General features: G+C 49.7%; 1 protein-coding gene and 1 long non-coding RNA gene across 2 annotated transcripts; one reads left to right on the top strand and one right to left on the bottom strand.

Annotated features, from left to right (window-relative positions):
- Positions 1 to 103: 103 nt before the first annotated feature.
- Positions 104 to 3,908, bottom strand: LOC129495704 (uncharacterized). The gene is made up of 3 exons (XR_008661595.1): positions 3,814 to 3,908; positions 2,714 to 2,768; positions 104 to 2,635 (listed from the first exon to the last, which is right to left on the bottom strand). It is a non-coding gene; the product is annotated as an uncharacterized LOC129495704 (long non-coding RNA).
- A 129-nt stretch (positions 3,909 to 4,037) lies between these two features.
- LOC129495773 (cytochrome b-c1 complex subunit 7) lies at positions 4,038 to 8,900 on the top strand. Its single transcript, XM_055303483.1, has 4 exons — positions 4,038 to 4,161; positions 6,806 to 6,877; positions 7,910 to 8,076; positions 8,690 to 8,900. The coding sequence occupies exons 1-4, from the start codon at positions 4,146 to 4,148 to the stop codon at positions 8,765 to 8,767; spliced, it is 333 nt and encodes a 110-aa protein (XP_055159458.1). The 5' UTR covers positions 4,038 to 4,145; the 3' UTR covers positions 8,768 to 8,900.
- The last annotated feature ends 8,408 nt before the right edge of the window (positions 8,901 to 17,308 follow it).

Here is a 17,308-nt window from a genome sequence, read left to right as displayed (position 1 = left end):
ATGTGGGGACGCCTGTGGCAGATCCTTCTCACAAGTTCGAGTGACTTACTTTTTCTTCGACTCTCATTTCCTTCCTTCTTCGGGAGGACAGAACTTAAAGCACAGCAAGCTGAGGGAAGGAGACACTTCCCCATAGGCTGGCACACCGTCCCGGGGAGGACGAGGACAGAGGCTTCCCTTTGACATTGGCAGGCCTTCCAAGGTGGTTTCATCACAAGACCTCTATATTTTCTGTGACGTGTTACGAGCTTCTGGAACATGCTAGATCACATCCACCTAATAGCTACTATTCACGTAGATAATGCGATAAAACACATTCCAGTCTGGACGATCTGCACTGTCCCCTTCCTGAGCATAGATACTCACATTTGCCCACAATCGGCTACTGAGAACCAGGAAAGGAGAAAGGGTGGGGGCGGGGGGAGTAATGTGACAGTAAGTAAAGGGCAAGGAGACCTGGTAAAAGGCCACAGCAAACCTCTGACTTCCTGCCAGTAGGCAAAGATCTGCAGCATGAAAGGATAGTCTTTTCCCCATCTATCATTTAGACATGTGATCCCGGGCCAGTAATTTAACGCCTGGGTCAGACTGTTACTTGTGAAGCCAGGCCTGTGGCTTCAGCCGTCTGCCCGGGGATCACAAGCTTGGGCGGACAGTTAACACTGGTGGCTTCCAGTGAACCCCCCTGGTACGTGTTCTTGTCTCCTTCCACACGGACTCTGGGCCAATGAGACATCATCAGGCAGAGGCTGGAGAAGGACTTGCACGCTGGGACTTGTCCTCTTGAAACATTTGTCCTGGGAACCCGGAGCCAGCACGTAAGGAGGTTGCGTGACTGTTGGAGAAACGAGGTGGAGAGGAGGCGCCCGGCCAAATCTCAGCTACTCCGCCCATGCCGAGGCAGCACCAGACGTGTGGGGGAAGACGCCACCTTAGACGTTTCAGCCTCAGCAGGTACAATGTGCAGCAGCACAATCCAGCTGAATTCAGAATTGGGCTAAGAAAGGGTTTTGAGGACAGCCCAAGCGGCTCAGCGGTTTAGCGCCACCTTCAGCCCGGGGTGTGATCCTGCAGACCCGGGATCCATCCAGTCCCACGTTGGGCTCCCTGCCTGGGTCTCTGCCTGGGTCTCTGCGTGCGTGCGTGTGTGTCCCTCATAAATAAATAAATAAAATCTTAAAAAAAAGGGGGGGTTGAAACACTAACTTTGGGGGTACTCTTGTGCACCAGGGTCCTGTGGTGTTGTATGTCCAGAAGCCTCATGAGAAACTAAATTTTTCATGGATCAGGGCCAAGTATATTGGCCTTCCTGTTAGGTTTTATTCATGTACCCAACAGACATCAGAGTCCCTAAAGGGCAGTGTTGAGTGTGGCATAGATACGTGCCTTTGTGGAGTTCTCTAATGGGTGGGATCAATACACAGGAAACAAGGTTCAGCTAAAAGACAAAGCCTGGAACCATCTCAACTGGTATTTCTATGGCTCAGAACCTCATTTTGCCTTTACCAACGAACCACTTGTATCAGAATAGGCTATAATGAGCAATCCTAAAGCCTGGCGTGGTTTTTTTGTCTTCTTTTTTTTTTTATGGTTTTACTTATTTATTAGAGCACGAAGGTGAAGGAGGAGCAGAGGGACAGGGAGAAGCAGACCCCCCCCCCCCCCGACAGGCAGGCAGCCCAATGCAGGGCTTGATCCCGGGACTCAGTCCCAGGACCCTGGGATCATGATCTGAGCTGAAGGCGAAAGCTTCACCGACTGAGCCACCTAGGCGCCCCCCGTATCTTAAATGTTTTTAAACCACAGAAGTTTTTATCTCATACATGTCCAATTTGGGACCAAAAAAAGCTCTGCTTCATATCACCTTTAGTGACAGAGGTTAATGGAGCCTCCACTGCGTCTTAAGTGTAGCCAATCTATGAAAGGGAAAAGGAATGTGAACTGATCTTAAAAACTACCCATACTTTTCTCGGCCAAAGGGCCATGCCTAGTTTTAAGCGAGCAGAGAAATGCAATCCTACCCACAGGCCTAGACGGAAATCAAACATAATTTTTGCCTTAGTACTAAAGATGGGGGCATCTGGGTGGCTCAGTCAGTTAAATGGCTGCCTCTCACGAATAAGTAAATAAAATCTTTCAAAAATTACTAATAACTGCCAACAAAAGTCCAGGACCTCTAGGCTCAATACCTAAAGAAGCTGGATTCCGTGACAGTTTTGGGTACCTGGTCTCCTGACAAGGTCCTCCTTCTCTTAACCACCTTCTCTGTGTAACCAGCAAGCTGAATCTTTTTTTTTTATTTTTTTTAATTTATTTATGATAGAGAGAGAGAGGCAGAGACACAGGCAGAGGGAGAAGCAGACTCCATGCACTGGGAGCCCGACGTGGGATTCGATCCCGGGTCTCCAGGATCGCGCCCTGGGCCAAAGGCAGGCGCCAAACCGCTGCACCACCCAGGGATCCCCAGCAAGCTGAATCTTAAGGGTAACAAGGGAAAGAGAGTTTACGGAGTACTTCCTGCAAAGCAACGTGCCAGTGTTCAAATGCATTGCATTTCTTCACATCTTTCAGACTTCACTTTGGCCTGTGTAGTCTAGAAGCAGACATTCATCCGTTTTTGGTGCTGCATACAGAACTGGTGGCACAAAGAAGAAAAAAGGTGATGGCAACCAAAGCTCAGAACTGGCATGTGACTAAGACCATTAAATCTAACCTTTGGATTTACAGTGAGATGGGAGTTCCATATGGTCCCAGTTCTCAGCTTGAGCCTGGAGGAAACAAAAGTAGGTATTTGTGGGTACTTGTTATGACCTGAATGGTGTCCCCCCAGGATGCATGTTGAAACCCTAACCCCCAATGATAGGACTTTTGGAGGACAGGGCCTTCCTACTGCGAATCGGGCCCTTGGAAGACACAAAGCTCTGGCTCTGTCTCTCCCCCGTGAGGACACCGGGAGAAGGCAGTCCTCCGAAGCCCACAGGAAGAGCTCTGCCCTGCTCTCCGGCTGCCAGCTTCCGGAACTGTGAGAAATACATTTATTTTGTAAGCTATCCAGTCTACGGTGTTTTGTCGCGGCGACGTGAGCTGACGGGAACAGCGTACAAGTTCACCAGTAACTGGGTCGGTCGCACTGATTGTTTCCGCCCCTAGATTTTGATGCCTTAGACTTAAGGGGCTGAGACCTCGGGAGTCTGTCTACATCTGGGGACCCCTGGGGGGCTCAGTGGTTGGGCTCTGCCTGTGACCCAGGGCGTGACCCCGGGGTCCTGGGATCGAGTCCCATGTGGGGCGTGGAGCCTGCTTCTCCCTCTGCCTGTGTCTCTGCCTCTCTCTCTCTCTCTCTGTGTCCCATGGATAAATAAATAAAATATATCTTAAAAATTTAAAAAAGGAGTTTACCTCTCCTTAAAATTGCACACATAAAAAAAAAATAAAAAAATACAGGTGACCTGCACTGAGGGGGGGGGGGTACTTGGCGGGATGCGCACTGGGTGTTATGCTATATGCTGGCAAACTGAACTCCAATAAAAAAATAATAATAAAAAAAAATTAAAAAAATTAAAAATTCAAAAAAATTTTAAAAAATAAACACAATCGCACGCAAATTCTGTTACCCGTCTTAGATCTAGTGTTTTGGCGGCCTCCGCGAAGGCGCTCGGCGCAGCCCTTGGGCGGGGGCGGGGGCGGTGGAGGTCAGCGGGGGTCAGCGCTCCCGGGCCCAGGGTCACGGGGTCACGGGGAGCCTGGGCCCTCCCTGGCGGCCCTTCCGCGCCTCCGTTTCCTCCGCACCACGGGGACCGCGGAGGCACTGACCTTACGGACGGAGAACCAGGTGCGAGCGTCCAGGTGAGAAGGCGCAGGTGCGCTGAACCCCGTGCGCCAGCCCTGCGGAAGCGCCTCCTCCCCAGGCTGACGCTCTTCCCGGAAGCTCAGCCGACGCGCTTCCCGGAACTGGGCGCCCGGCACGCCCGCCCCGCCCCCCCCCCCCCCGGCGTCGCGCACGTCACCCGCAGAGGTCGGCTGCAGACAATGCGCCTGCGCGGGCGTCCTACGTCGCCCGGCAACGCGACGCAGGGTGCCTGCGCACCGGGCCCCCCGCGTCCTCCAGGACTTACCCAGCAGGCCCCGCGGCAGCCTCGGTCAAGATGGCGGGCAGGTCAGGTGAGTCCCCGGCGGCCTCCCGGGCGGGCGCGGCAGTGCTCAGCCTCGTAGCGGGTCGCTCTGCGTCCTCCCCGAGCGGCCGGGCGTGCGGCAGCCTCCGGGTCGCCCCCGCCCCCGCCGCTCCGCCCCGGGCCGGGCTCGCCGGGACGGGGAGGGGCTCCGGTGCCGGCCGCCCGCGCTCAAGGGCAGAGGCCGTTAGTCCCGGACGCGGAACCGAAAGGAACGGAGCGCCCCGGAGCAGGCCCCGGCGCGGCCGGCAGCTCCCCGGCCTCGTGCCCGCGGGGACGCGCTGTCCGTGCCCCGCGGCCGGGGGTCCGCGCGCTTCTCCCGCCGACGCGCCTCGGGCGAACCCCCGGTGGCCGGGCCGGGCGGGCGGAGCCGCAGGTATCTGCGGGTGCTGCGGGCGCGCAGGCTCGGGCCCCGGGTCCCCGCGATCTCCAGACGGCTGCTGCGCGCCGCACCCGCACCCCGATCGCGGCCCCCGGCACCCCCCGACCACACCCCTCACACTCCGATCGCGACACCCGCACCCCGATCGCGGCTCCCGCGCACCCCGATCGCGGCCCCCGGCACCCCCCGACCACACCCCACACACTCCGATCGCGACACCCGCACACCCCGATCGCGGCTCCCGCACACCCCGATCACGGCCCCGCACACCCCGATCGCGACACCGCACCCCCAATCGCACACCCGGATCGCGGGACCCGCACCCCCGATCGCGCCCCCGCACACCCGATAGCGGCCCCCACACCCCTAATTGCACCCCCGCACACCCCCATCGCTGCTCCCGCACCCGGATCGCGGCCCCCCGCACACCCCGATCGAGGCCCCGCACCCTGATCGCAGCCCCCGCCCCCCGCAGACTTAGACCCGAGCGGCTTTTAAATGATAGCGGCTCCATTCTCTTGGCCCCCCTCGCCCCCTGCAGCGGTGAAGCTCCTAGTTAGTTGCCCATCGCATGAAAATCCCGCTCGTCTCCGTGGGGTCGGGTCGAGCCTTGGGAGGTGACGTTTAAGAACTGTGTCGATTTGACAGATCCTGGGAGGCGCTGTGCGGCGCGTGTGGGACGCAGCCTCCGGGCTGGCCTCCGGGGCTCCCGGGCTCCCGGCTCGGTGGGACAAGTTCGCAAGCCTGCTCCCCTGCTAGGACGGGCCGCAAGTACCGGCGAGGGGGGAAAGCAGGTCGGGTAGTGCCTGCTGCTGAGTATGTCCTCCATCACTGCGTTTGTGCAGTGCCTCTTTGCTACTTGTTTTTCTTTCCTTTTTTAAAAAAAAAAAAAAAGATTGCATTTATTTATTCATGAGAGACACAGAGAAAGGCAGAGACACAGGCATAGGGAGAAGCAGGCTCCCTGCAGGGAGCCGGACCTGGGACTCGATCCCAGGACCTTGGTCAAGGCCTGAGCCAAAGGCAGATGCCCAACCGCTGAGCCATCCAGGGGTCCCGATACTTGTTTTTTCCAGAAGCGATCTTTTCCATGGTGCTTGATCTTCAAGATCTACCAAAGCTGTGTAATGCATGCTCTACTAAAGAGTAGGGAGGAGGAGTCAGAAGAAAAGAAGAGCTTGCTTGTATCCCTCAATGAAAGGCTGGGGAAATTTTAGAAGGAAATTTAAGCTTTTGTACCTCCCCTCGTTACTACATGCTTCCTGGGGAGCTCAGGCACCAACGCCTTGCCCCAGGCTCAGTCCTGCTGCCCAGAGAGCATGCACGTTCCCTGTGTCTTCTCTGTTTCAAATACCCATTTCCGGGTTGGAAGGTTAGCTACTTGGGAGGAGGAAAATGGGCTGCTTCTATTAATCCATGTTAATTTTAGGGGGATCCCTGGGTGGCTCAGCAGTTCAGCGCCTGCCTGTGGCCCAGGGCCTGATCCTGGAGACCCAGGATCCAGTCCCACGTCGGGCTCCCTGCATGGAGCCTGCTTCTCCCTCTGCCTGTGTCTCTGCCTTTCTCTCTATGTCTATCATGAATGAATAAATAAGTAGAATCTTAAAAAAATAATTATTTTAAATGACTGGCTAATGGTATCAAAATCCTCCCAGAAATACGTGTATTCTTAAAGACAGTAGCCAGGTGAAGCAAAGGTAACACAGAAAACAGATTCTGGAGGATGCAGGTCCCTGGGACCTGCCAGCCTACCCTGAAGCCTCCCCTTCTTTTCATAGAACTCCCAACTCCCTTGAAAAGAAAGGTTCACACTTCCTGGATTTTATTTCCGAGATTACAGAAAACGAAGGAGTTCTTGGTTCCTTTCCCACAGCCTCCCCTTCCATTCTGACGGTACAGGGTTCACTAAAAACGAGGGTCTTGGCTTGCACAGGCTGGCGTGCCGCTAACTACTCTTGTACATCATGTGCTCGACTTTACTTTTTTTTTCCATGACTTGCTCCCCAGTTTTTTTTTAACCTGTAATCACTTTTGCTGATAGATAAATAAGAAATTTTTATCCACAGTACACAGTACGTACACTTTCAAAAGGAAATTCCTTCCTATGTTTGCAATTCTCTAATGAGGTCGCTCCTTTCGTACTGGTTCTTGGCCCATCCAAGAACCAGTATACTGGTATCCCACTTAGTATAATGGGCCCATCCCACTTAGTATACTAAGTGAATCGTAGCAACTAACACTGTGACAATATCAGTTGCAGCATCAAGCCGGTGGCTGGAGGGCATTCGGAAGTGGTATTACAATGCTGCAGGGTTCAATAAACTGGGTGAGTATCCGGTTTTCCCTTGGTTTTCTTTTTTTGCTTTTCTGAGAGTAGTGCTTTTTTGCAAGACTTATCATGATTCCCAAAAACAGTTTATTTAACTAATGGTGCCTGTGTACATTAGAAAACTTTTAAGATTAGGTCACATTTTATGGTTCACTTATTTCCTTTTTACTATTTTGAAAAGAGTAATAGAATCACCTCATATATTTGAGGGGGAAATAAGTTCTTGAAATATGGGAGCAGTATGTTTTCCTTATTTTATGTTCCCTCTCCCAACTCCTCCATTTAGCATTTGAAAATTAAGTTATATGGACTCTGAAAGTAAAAGATGTTTCGAAAGTTAAGTTTGTCAAATGTTAAAATCATCAGATACCTGAACTTTCTTAGTTTGTCTTTTTTTAATTGAAGCCCGACCAAAGCATCATTAATGTTACTGGTTGCTTAGTACACTGTCATCTAAAATTCTGTAGTACCTTGATCTCAAAGTATAAGCAAATAGAGATGTGGCTTATTGGTGTGTATTTAAAAATAAAGTACATATTTTAAATATTTAAAAAATTGTTCTGGATAAAATGTGAATTTCTGTGACAGTGGATTTTGCAAGATTCCTATATTGTTTCTACAGTACCAATTAAGACATAGCCCATTATGAAGGGAAGGAAAAATAAGACAAAATCAGAGAGGGAAACAAACCATAAAAGACTCAGCTCTAGGAAACAGGGTCGCTGGAGGGGAGGGAGGTGGGAGGATGGGGTCACTGGGTGATGGGCACTAAGGAGGGCACGTGATGGGATGAGCACCGGGTGTTATAAGCACCTCAGGAGTCACTAAACTCTACCTCTGAAATTAATAATATACTGTATGTTAATCTGTTTCAAATAAATTTTAAAAAAGAAAAAAGTAACCCATATTATGTATGAAATGCATACACATTTCACTCAAGTCTTATGTCCTAAACATATTTTACTCATTTTTTTAAAGAATGTTTGATTTTTGAGAATTGTCTTCCATCTGTCTTGTTTTCTGTTATAGGGTTAATGCGAGACGATACAATATACGAGAATGAGGATGTGAAGGAGGCCATAAGAAGGCTTCCTGAGAACCTTTACAACGACAGGATGTTCCGCATTAAGAGGGCGCTGGACCTGACCATGAGGCATCAGATCTTGCCTAAGGAGCAGTGGACGAAATACGAGGAGGTAACTCAGAGTTTGTGTATCTGACACTGTTGGCTGCTGAGCACCAAGCGTTAGAAACAGAAACACATTCATCTGTACAGTGCCTTAGACTTCTTAAAGTTGTGTCCAATAAATACCCTCCTGGCAGCCCGGTGAGGTTAACAGCAAATGTGAACTCCCTTTAGAGAGAAACACTTTGTGACTTAGAGGTGACGTGACTGTTCCAAAATCACTGAGCAGGTCTCTGGTGTAGAGACCCAGATCCTCCATACTCTATACTCTTTTCCTGCTCTGATGAAAACGTGGTGGGATCCACATGATGAGCCCGTGGAGTGGCCTCTGGCTCCCAGGAAGGGCCTGATGTAAACCCTCACCGCTTGAACTGCACACACTTCTGCTCTCATGTCTTCTCTGACCCACTTGCCTCTCTCAACCTGTCAAAGCAACTAGTTAAAGTATCTTTGTGGGTTTTTACACTTTAGAAGAGCAGACAATTCTTAGTCTGCTTAAAAATATATTTCCTTAAGTTGGAAATAAAAATTAATTTTGATAAATTTCTTTTGTGGAAGACCTTTTGAGTGGGATATATCAGCGTGTGGTGGCATATGATATTTTTATTTTATTCATTCTTTAGGATAAATTCTACCTTGAGCCTTATCTGAAAGAAGTTATTCGAGAAAGAAAAGAGAGAGAAGAATGGGCAAAGAAATAATCATGGTGTTGAAATCTGTGGTTGCAGCTGCCCTCAAATACTTCGAAGAAGTTGGGTAAACCTGAAATGTACAATTTTGGACTATTTGAGCTGCTAATGTATTACTTTAAATAAATGTCTACTGTAGTTATTATTGGAGTGTTTGAATTCTAAATCTTACTCTGGATAAGCACTAAATTTACATATTAAAATTATTTCTAGACTCCTAAAATATTTTTTAGTTAGTGTTTTACTGCTTGCTGGAGCTCAGGGAGGTCACTTGAATCAACTTGCCTCACTGGTTGGATAACGTCTTAATTTATTGAAGGATATGAGATTCTTGCAAGAATAGTCGCCTTCATACTTCCTTTGTAGATTAGCAGGATACGTAGAAGCCACCTAACTCGGCAGGGCTGGAGGAGAGCAAGGAGCAAGTGCCGTTGACTTTACTGTGTGAAGCAAACCGCACTCTAGCAGGTTGGCTCAGACTGCACAGGTTACCCAATGAAACGAGAGAGGGCTCACCCCCTAGTTTGCCAGGATTGGGAACCACTGCTCTCTGGATAGTACTGATTTTACATCCTTTCCTTTTTAAAAGATTATGTATGTGGTCCTAGTATGGGTCTGTGCAGGTTACATAAGTGTGTTCTTGTGTTGATGGTGTATTAGGAAACAAAAACTAGACATTAAATTGACAAAAATACAAAGTAAAAGTGTTAAGGTTATAATTTTAAATTTACTAAATTAGAACCATTCAGTAACGTCATTCCCACCCCTAAATTCTAAAATGCTTCAGCAGGGGCACCTGGGTGGCCAGCAGTTGAGCATCTGCCTTCCGCTCAGAGTGCGATCCCGGGGTTTGGGTTGCCTGCTTCCCCCTCTGCCTGTGTCTCTGCCTTTCTCAGTGTCTCGTGAACAAATAAATACAATATTAAAAAATAAAATTAAAATCAAAAATGCTTCAGAAAAAAAAAAAATTAAAAATGCTTCAGCATTAGGAGCTGTGTGGGACCTGCAGCCTGTGCAGAGTTCCATGAGCCTCTGCTGTGTGTGGAGAGAGCATCCGGTTGGGATCTTCCCTCAGAATAGAACAACAGTGAAAAGCAAGTTTGGTGTTACGTTTAAAATACATATACACACCTATGTTTACAAAATGTCTTATGATGTGTGACAGTCATTTGAGTTTTACAACATGAATAAAACTGTCTTAAATCTTTTGTTTAAAATATCAGAGCTCTCAGAGCCTTCTCTTTCAGAGTATTTTCTGAAATACCTAATCATTGGCAGTTTTCTTCGCTTTGGTCCAAGTTACCTGGCTCCTCATTTAGTAATGGTTTTGGTCCTGGTAAAAGCAGTTCTCCTGTAACATAAGATTCGTGGTTTGACTTTGCAATCCACTTGACAGTATCACAGACGCTAGTGTCGGGGAATGGTTTAGTGTCGGACTATAGGTAGGATTAGTTGATTATTAAGATTTTTGTGTCAACATGCTTCATCGGGCCTAATGAGGCCCCTCAGATAATTTCTCAGACAACCAAGGACCGCCCAGTGTTGCAGCGATTCAGTTTCTTTCCTCACACTTTTCCAAATAAATCTGAAGCTCACACATTGCTGATAGGTGTTAGAAGCATAAGAGTCATTTGGATCTCGTTTTGGCAACATGTGTCAAAAACTGCAAAATCTAAGTAATTGCAGTAGCAGCCACCATTATGTTGAGTGCTTACGATCACTGCACGTGAGGCACTGTGCACTTCATGGTCACTGATCCCACAATGATGCGGCGACATAGGATTATCACTCCTTGGTGAACGAGGAAACCAAGGCTTGCTTACGTTACAGCAGGCCCAAGGTCACGCGTCCACAACAGTAACGTGTGACTCCAAAACCGTGATGCTGTGCTGCTTTATGAAAAAAAGATGCTTCTTGCAGCATCGCTTCTCAGTGAAAACCCAAGCACTGTAAGTTTTCAGTAATAGGACATGCTTAGGAAAGCTGTGCTGAGTGGGAAAAGTTAATTTATGGAGATAGTTTTAAAACTTGGAAACTTGTGATATGATATAAGGAAAGACAGCGGTGGTTATATTTTTAGTGAATAAGGGTGGTTTTGTAGTTTTCCTTTTCTCTGATAGCCTTTCCTTTTCTCTTGTTATAATTGAGTAGCAAACACCTTTACAATAGAAAAGGCAATAGCAGGTATTGGTGTTCTTGGCACAAAAGCTGTAGGTCAGAGGATCTCTTGCGTTGCTTGAGCCCCCGGCCCCAGGCACTCTTACTGGTGAAACGGTAGCTAGCAATAAGCCTGAATAATTCTGGAACATGTTCGGGCTGAATAAGGAAGACTGGATGAAGAACCGCAGGCCGGCGGTGCCCTGGTATTTCCCTTGTTGCCAGTGAACTTGCACGGCGAGGATTAGAAACCACCCAGGGGAAGATCAAGACTCCCTGGAGGTTCTTAAGAAAAAGACCAGGTCACCCTGGGAGGAGGTTTCAACAAAGTCCTCGTTGGCAGAAGAAAGTTGAGAAAATGGACTGTCCAGGACTCTCTTTTTGTTTGTTTGTTTTCTTTTAAAAATATTTTATTTATTCATGAGACACACAGAGGCAGAGACACAGGCAGAGGGAGAAGCAGGCTCCCTGCAGGGAGCCCGACGTGGGATCGACGTGGGACTCGATCCCGGGACCCCGGGGTCACGCCCTGGGCTGAAGGCAGCGCTAAACCCCTGAGCCACCTGGGCGCCCCTACCTTATTTTAAATGGAGAGGATATGCAAGTTCTTTGAAAACCATAGAACACTCTATTACTGTTTTTACTGTTGGTGATAATTACTAGTATTGTTCTGTTTGTCATGAAGAATAAGAAAGTAGAAACAATAATTGGAAAGAATAGTTGAAGGGGTGAGAGTCTGCTTAATTGGCCAACGAAATCCTTTCATTTGGAAGAGAAGGTCTTTTTGTCACCGGAAGCTGTACTGTTTGAGAAATCCGCTTGGGAATATCTGCCATACGGAGGCTCATCGTCCTGCGGACACAGGAGAGGGATTCAGACAGGAGTCTCCTTACTGTGCAGCTGCAGGACTATGATTTCGCCTCTCTCTGCCTCAGTTTCCTCAGCCCTAAGTGGGGCTCACGACAGGACCTACTTTACAGGGATATCGTGAAAATTACCCGACTTGGCTGGACGCTGGGCTGGCGGTGAGCTCTAGGAGGGTCAGCTTCCGGGCTCCTCTGTGAATCCAGGGACAGTAAACATCCCGGAGGTGCTGCGGACCATCCAGCCCGGCGGTGGGGCGTCAGAGGCCCGGGTGCTGAGCCCCTTCCCCTTCCCCCACGGGGCCCTGTCCTTTCCCAGCCGAGGTGTGGGACAGGAGGAATGGGACGCGTGACAGCTTGATGGGGGGGGGGGAGCCCCGCTTCGGCCCTCCCGCCTCCCGCGTCCCCGTTGCCCTCCGGACTGGCAATGCTTTTCTAAACCGACGGTGTCTCCCATCCTGCCGGTTCACTTTGTGCAGTGGGAAATGCCCGCTATCCGTAACCGCCCCCGGGTGGCGGTGGGCTTGGGCTTTGACAACACGGTCCCCAGACCTCGAACTAGGCTGGGTTTGCTGACCCCCAAGCGGTCTGCTTTGTGTTCGTGCTCTGCAGGGCCACCAGCAGCTGGCGTGGCTCCAGGTGCTAGCCCGGCCCCACCGACCGCCCCCAACGGCTCCTGGTGGTGGGAAGGCGAGCAAGCGGCCGCGGGGCCCAGGCTCCAAGTACCGACCCCCAGCCGCCGGCAGGGTCTGCCCATAGCCCCGACGGAGCTCCCGAGCCCCCAACACACAGGTGATGTCCTGTGACTGGTGCCCACGTGTTAGTGAAGGAATCGTCCCTGGCAGCACCACTGCCGGTTTTAAGACTCTAGAATCCTAATAGGATCCCAAGGGCAGATCTTGATAAGGACTTCATGTTTGCCTTCAGGACTCCCTTTTAAGGCATTAATTCTGCGCTAATCCCGACTCGCGAAAGGCTCACTCATGAGAACAAAAACTGAGCCAAAGCCCCAAAGTTCCTATAGCCATAATAATCGGCTTGCATCCCCAAACATGGTGGGGTTCTGTTAACATGGACATCCTGTGTGCCGCGTGGCCCAAGGCCTTGAAAATAACCCAAGTACTCGGAATTTAAAAGTGCGGTGCGGTGAGCATCAACACTGTGCTAAGCAAACCCGCGACCTCCTGGCCGGGGAAGGGAATTGAGGTTCCCCTGCGCGGGCGATGAGAATGTTAGGAACGAGGGTATCACGGATGGATGGAGCTGAAGGGTGAAGGACTCCCAGAGCTCCAGGAAATACAAGGAAAGGGGCCCTTCCTAGCAGACCGCACTAAACTCCGCCACTAGGTGACGATGCACTCCAGCTTTACAACCTCCAGGTCACCGCGGCCAGTGGAAGATTTATCGGTTCTGTGCCCCCACCAGCTCCCTCCCCTTCATTTTTCAGGATGACAACACCTTAGAGGTTTATGGCCATCAGGAGAATTTACAACTAAGCCATGTACTGATGTAATGAAATCTAATATATGCTGTGCAAAGAATTATGAGATGTTATTTAGTTTCAGGATTTTATTACTTCAATCAGTTATGACCATATTTCCTTTTATATGATTGCTCACTCTTTAAACATACCAGATGACTGTATAAGGAACACCTAATAAAGTCTATAGATGTTAAAATATCAATGTTTTAATTTATTTGCCATAATTTGTTTAAATTCTGGCTATACCGGTGTTCATATTAAAAGTCATAACATGTTAGAATCCGAGATCTCAGATGGGACGGTGCCCCTGAATTATATTTTGCTAGGAAATGTCATTGTACGTGTTAGCTAATTGAGCAGGGAAGAAGAACGGGATCGTTAACAAGGCCGTTCATTTTCAGCATAGATTCCGGAAACTCTGTTAATATTTGAGGGGTTTCTGTATTATGACAAACTATTTAAATTGTTATTCTGGATTCTCGGACTGTATCTCTCCTACAGTCAAAAGTATGTATTATTTGTTTTACTTTGTATTCTAATACATTTGCCTATTTTTGCATAAATGCCAAAAATGTAATTTCAAAATAAATCCCTGTGAAACTTCTGGTAACGTTATTCGGCTGAGTCATTGCTCTGTTAGGATTCTGACGATTTTCAAGAAAATTTTATACCATATATGAAAACTATATCTATAAGCCAAAACCCTCGAAAAAGACGATTATTTGGTTTACGAAAAAGTCAGTTTATGATTCCTTTCTTACGCACGCATGTAAAACATGCTTGCCCCCATAGCAGAGAGCTCGCGCCTGATGGCAGCCACCGAGGCACGTCCTGAGCCTGCAGGGATTGGGGTTTTGCAGCTGTAAAATGAAGGGGTCTAACTGCAAAGTCCTTAAGACTCATTTCAGCACCGAAACCGCCTGGGTCTGTGATTATCACTCATGCGCTTGATTGTCGGGACAAACTCCCGTCGATGGAGTATCAGCTTCTTGCACGTGTGGTTCACTCATGTCTCTGAATCCTCCCTCCCCCCCGCTGACGCACATATTATCACATCTACTGTGGGGAAGAGGAAATTGGGCTGGAAGAGGTCATTTTTACCACTGCTTATTATGTAGCCAAAATAAAACTTTTTTGGTGTGTGCTTTTTATGTGTTTTATACCAGGTGGGAGCTAGGGGCGGACCAGGGTCCCAACATGGCACTACTGACGTTGTAGGCTGGGCAATTCTTTGCTGTGGGGGCTTTTCTGTACATTGTAGGACATTTAGTAGCATCCCTGGTCCCCCCCGCCCCCCGGTCGTGGCTCCCAAAACCATCTCCAGACCGTGCCAACTGCCCCCGCTGAAAACCGTCAGCACGGAGCCAAAGTGGTGGAGACAGATACGTAAGCAGATACACAAGTATGCAGGTGTGCAAGTCATCCGTAGAAGCATATGGACCAGGAATTATGGAAGCATGGGGGAAGGGAGACCTTTCACTCAACCTGGAGGGTAATCAGGGAAGGCCCTCTGGCGGCATAGCTGATGCCCGAGGGCCAACCAAGCTGAGAAGGTGGTGAACAGCTTTCTAATCGGAGGGACATAAAAAAATTAAAAATAAGAAATAAAAATAAAAAATACTGTATGTTGGCAAATTGAATTCCAATAATACATATTATATATACATATATATATAATACACAAAAATGTGCATTCCTTGGATTTCATAGTTCAATGCTTTCCCACATGCTGTTATCAAGTTGTTTTTTCCTCCCTAATCAATCTTATTCATGTCTTTTGCCTATGCCTCTATTTTTTTTTATTTTTACAGCTTTTTCCTTCTTTGTTTGGATTTTTTTCTCAGCGTCCCTCTCCCCACTTTGGGCCAGTTCTTACATACTACCTGTGTGAGACCTTTAGGTATGTAGAAAGTACTCCTTTTGCTGGAATCTGCTGAGATGCTATTTTCTTATTTCATTGTTTGGATTTTGTTTAGGTTATTTTTGATGCCCTTTCAACCCTGTTCACAGTGGTTTTGGCCAAATGGGAGTTTCCAGTTCTTTTTTTTTTTTTTTTTTAGATTTATTTATTTATTTATTTATTCATGAGAGACACACACACAGAGAGAGAGAGAAAGGCAGAGACACAGGGAGGGAGAAGCAGGCTCCATGCAGGGAGCCCAACGTGGGGCTTGATCCTGGATCTCCAGGATCAGGCCCTGGGCTGAAGGTGATGCTAAACCGCTGAGCTACCAGGGCCGCCCTAGTTTCCAGTCCTTATGCAGCACACTCTATCAGTCTTTTCCTCTGTGGTTTCACCTTAGAAGTCACACTTTGAGGAGTCCTCCATCCTCTACAAGGTCATACGAATACCCAGGGATGTTTTCATCCCGTACTTTTTGCTGTAAGATGTAAAACCGTGAACCTTCACTCTCCAAGGAGCTTAGGTATGTGGTATAAGCGAAGTGTGTTGTTGAGAGATACTAGGGGGTCCAGTTGGCGAGACTGGGTGAGGGAGGCAGGGGGGCCCCCCGAGGGGAATGCTTACGGGGGAACCTGAGCAGCCCCCTCGGGAGCCCATCACGCTGTGGGGTGTCTCGTTGTGCTCGAGACTCCGGATCCACTCCCTGTGCTTCTCCACCTGGCTTTGTGCCCAAGAGGCTGACCCGCGTTGACCATATGAAGCTCCTCCATTGACCTTTTGCCCTCTGGCTGCAATGTCAGCCCAGGGAGAGGCAGGTGGGAAGGGGCCGTGTGCTGCCCCCCACCTGGTGCCTGCAGCCATCTCCCCCACTCCCTCTGGGGCCTCCCTCCAACCCCACTGTCTTCTGTTAGCAGTCCCTTTGCCGGGCTCCCTGGAGAGCGGTTGGGATTTTCCAGGGGATCCCCAAGCGCTGCTGCTTGGAAGTGGTCTGGAGAACTTGACAAGCCTGTGTCTCCCAGGCTGGCCGACCACACACGCTTTCGTGGTGGGAACCCCTCCCGAGGCCCTGTCCCAGCACCCCCACCTCGCGACCTCCATGCCCCGTGGATCTGCTTCTAGTCAGGGGCTGACTCTTCCACACAGCTTAATGCAGGGAAAGGCCCGTGTTAAGAAGCTGTCACAGGGCGGGAAACAGAAGGTTGGCCCGTTCTGACATGCTGCTGCACTGGCTTCCCGGGCAAAGCCGTCCTCCCTCCCGGCTTACAGCCCTCTTCCCCGAAAACGCGGCTCAGGTCCACCCCTGCTCACGTCTCTGGGCCGCCACTCACCACTGCGCCATTCTCCCCATTTGCTCGAGGTCCAACCTTGCTTTCAGAAGACAATGAAACTCAGGCCCTCCCGGACCCCAGGGCACCTGAAGCAGCCGGCTGTCTTCTTGAATTTCTGAAGCGCTTGCTGCTTCGACCAACCACCTGTTGTTTACAATTAGCTGGGACGACCCACCACCTAGTGTTCCCACCACGCCACCCACAGTATTGTCCTTGTTCCTGCAGAACACTCTTCAAGGAGGGTCTGGGCCTTGTCGCTGTGGAGGCTCAGAGACGTCAGCTGACTGACTCAGGACGGCAGCAAGTAAGCCAACCGAGATTTCAATTCCGTCAGCCTCAAAACGGCATGCGGCCTTCTCCTTGTCTGCCCTCCTGCGTTTACCATCGCAGTGTCTACACATTCGTGCTCCTTCTTCGCAGGTGGCCTCCCTTTGGAAAGTCTCTCTTGCTCCAATGAAATCTTTAGTTTGAAAGCTGGGGAATCACCATCTCCCCGAGGAGGTGACATTGGGACTGTGTCCTGCATGTTGGGGATGCACCCCAGGGGAAGCCACCCTGATTCTCAGGTTGAGATGCGCAGAGAATCACCAGGGGATGTGAAAACACCAGTTAGCGACCCAAAGCAGCACAAGCTGGTGACCGGGAGCCACCCGGAGAGGCTGGATGGCCTGCAGTAGGATGCAGCTTGTAAGGCGGACGGTTGTGACACGAAACCACGGCTGAGAAGCAGTGGCCTCAGAGAAGGACATTCGCAGCAGAGAAAATAGCAAGTGCAGAAGACCCGTGGTGGTGGTACACTGGGGGCCTCTGGGGATGCGA

Source organism: Nyctereutes procyonoides, unplaced genomic scaffold (genome assembly GCF_905146905.1).
Source record: "Nyctereutes procyonoides isolate TBG_1078 unplaced genomic scaffold, NYPRO_anot_genome, whole genome shotgun sequence".
In the NCBI taxonomy this organism is placed as follows: Eukaryota; Metazoa; Chordata; class Mammalia; order Carnivora; family Canidae; genus Nyctereutes; species Nyctereutes procyonoides.
The sequence above is the reverse complement of the archived record's forward strand: the minus strand, read 5'-3'. Positions and strand labels throughout refer to the sequence as shown.

What these genes read in the sequence shown, in the direction of transcription:
- LOC129495773 (XM_055303483.1), top strand. An exon ending in TGCAGGGTTCAATAAACTGG is followed by an intron (nt 6,878 to 7,909) that starts GTGAGTATCCGG and finishes TTTCTGTTATAG; the next exon opens with GGTTAATGCGAGACGATACA. An exon ending in AGTGGACGAAATACGAGGAG is followed by an intron (nt 8,077 to 8,689) that starts GTAACTCAGAGT and finishes TTCATTCTTTAG; the next exon opens with GATAAATTCTACCTTGAGCC.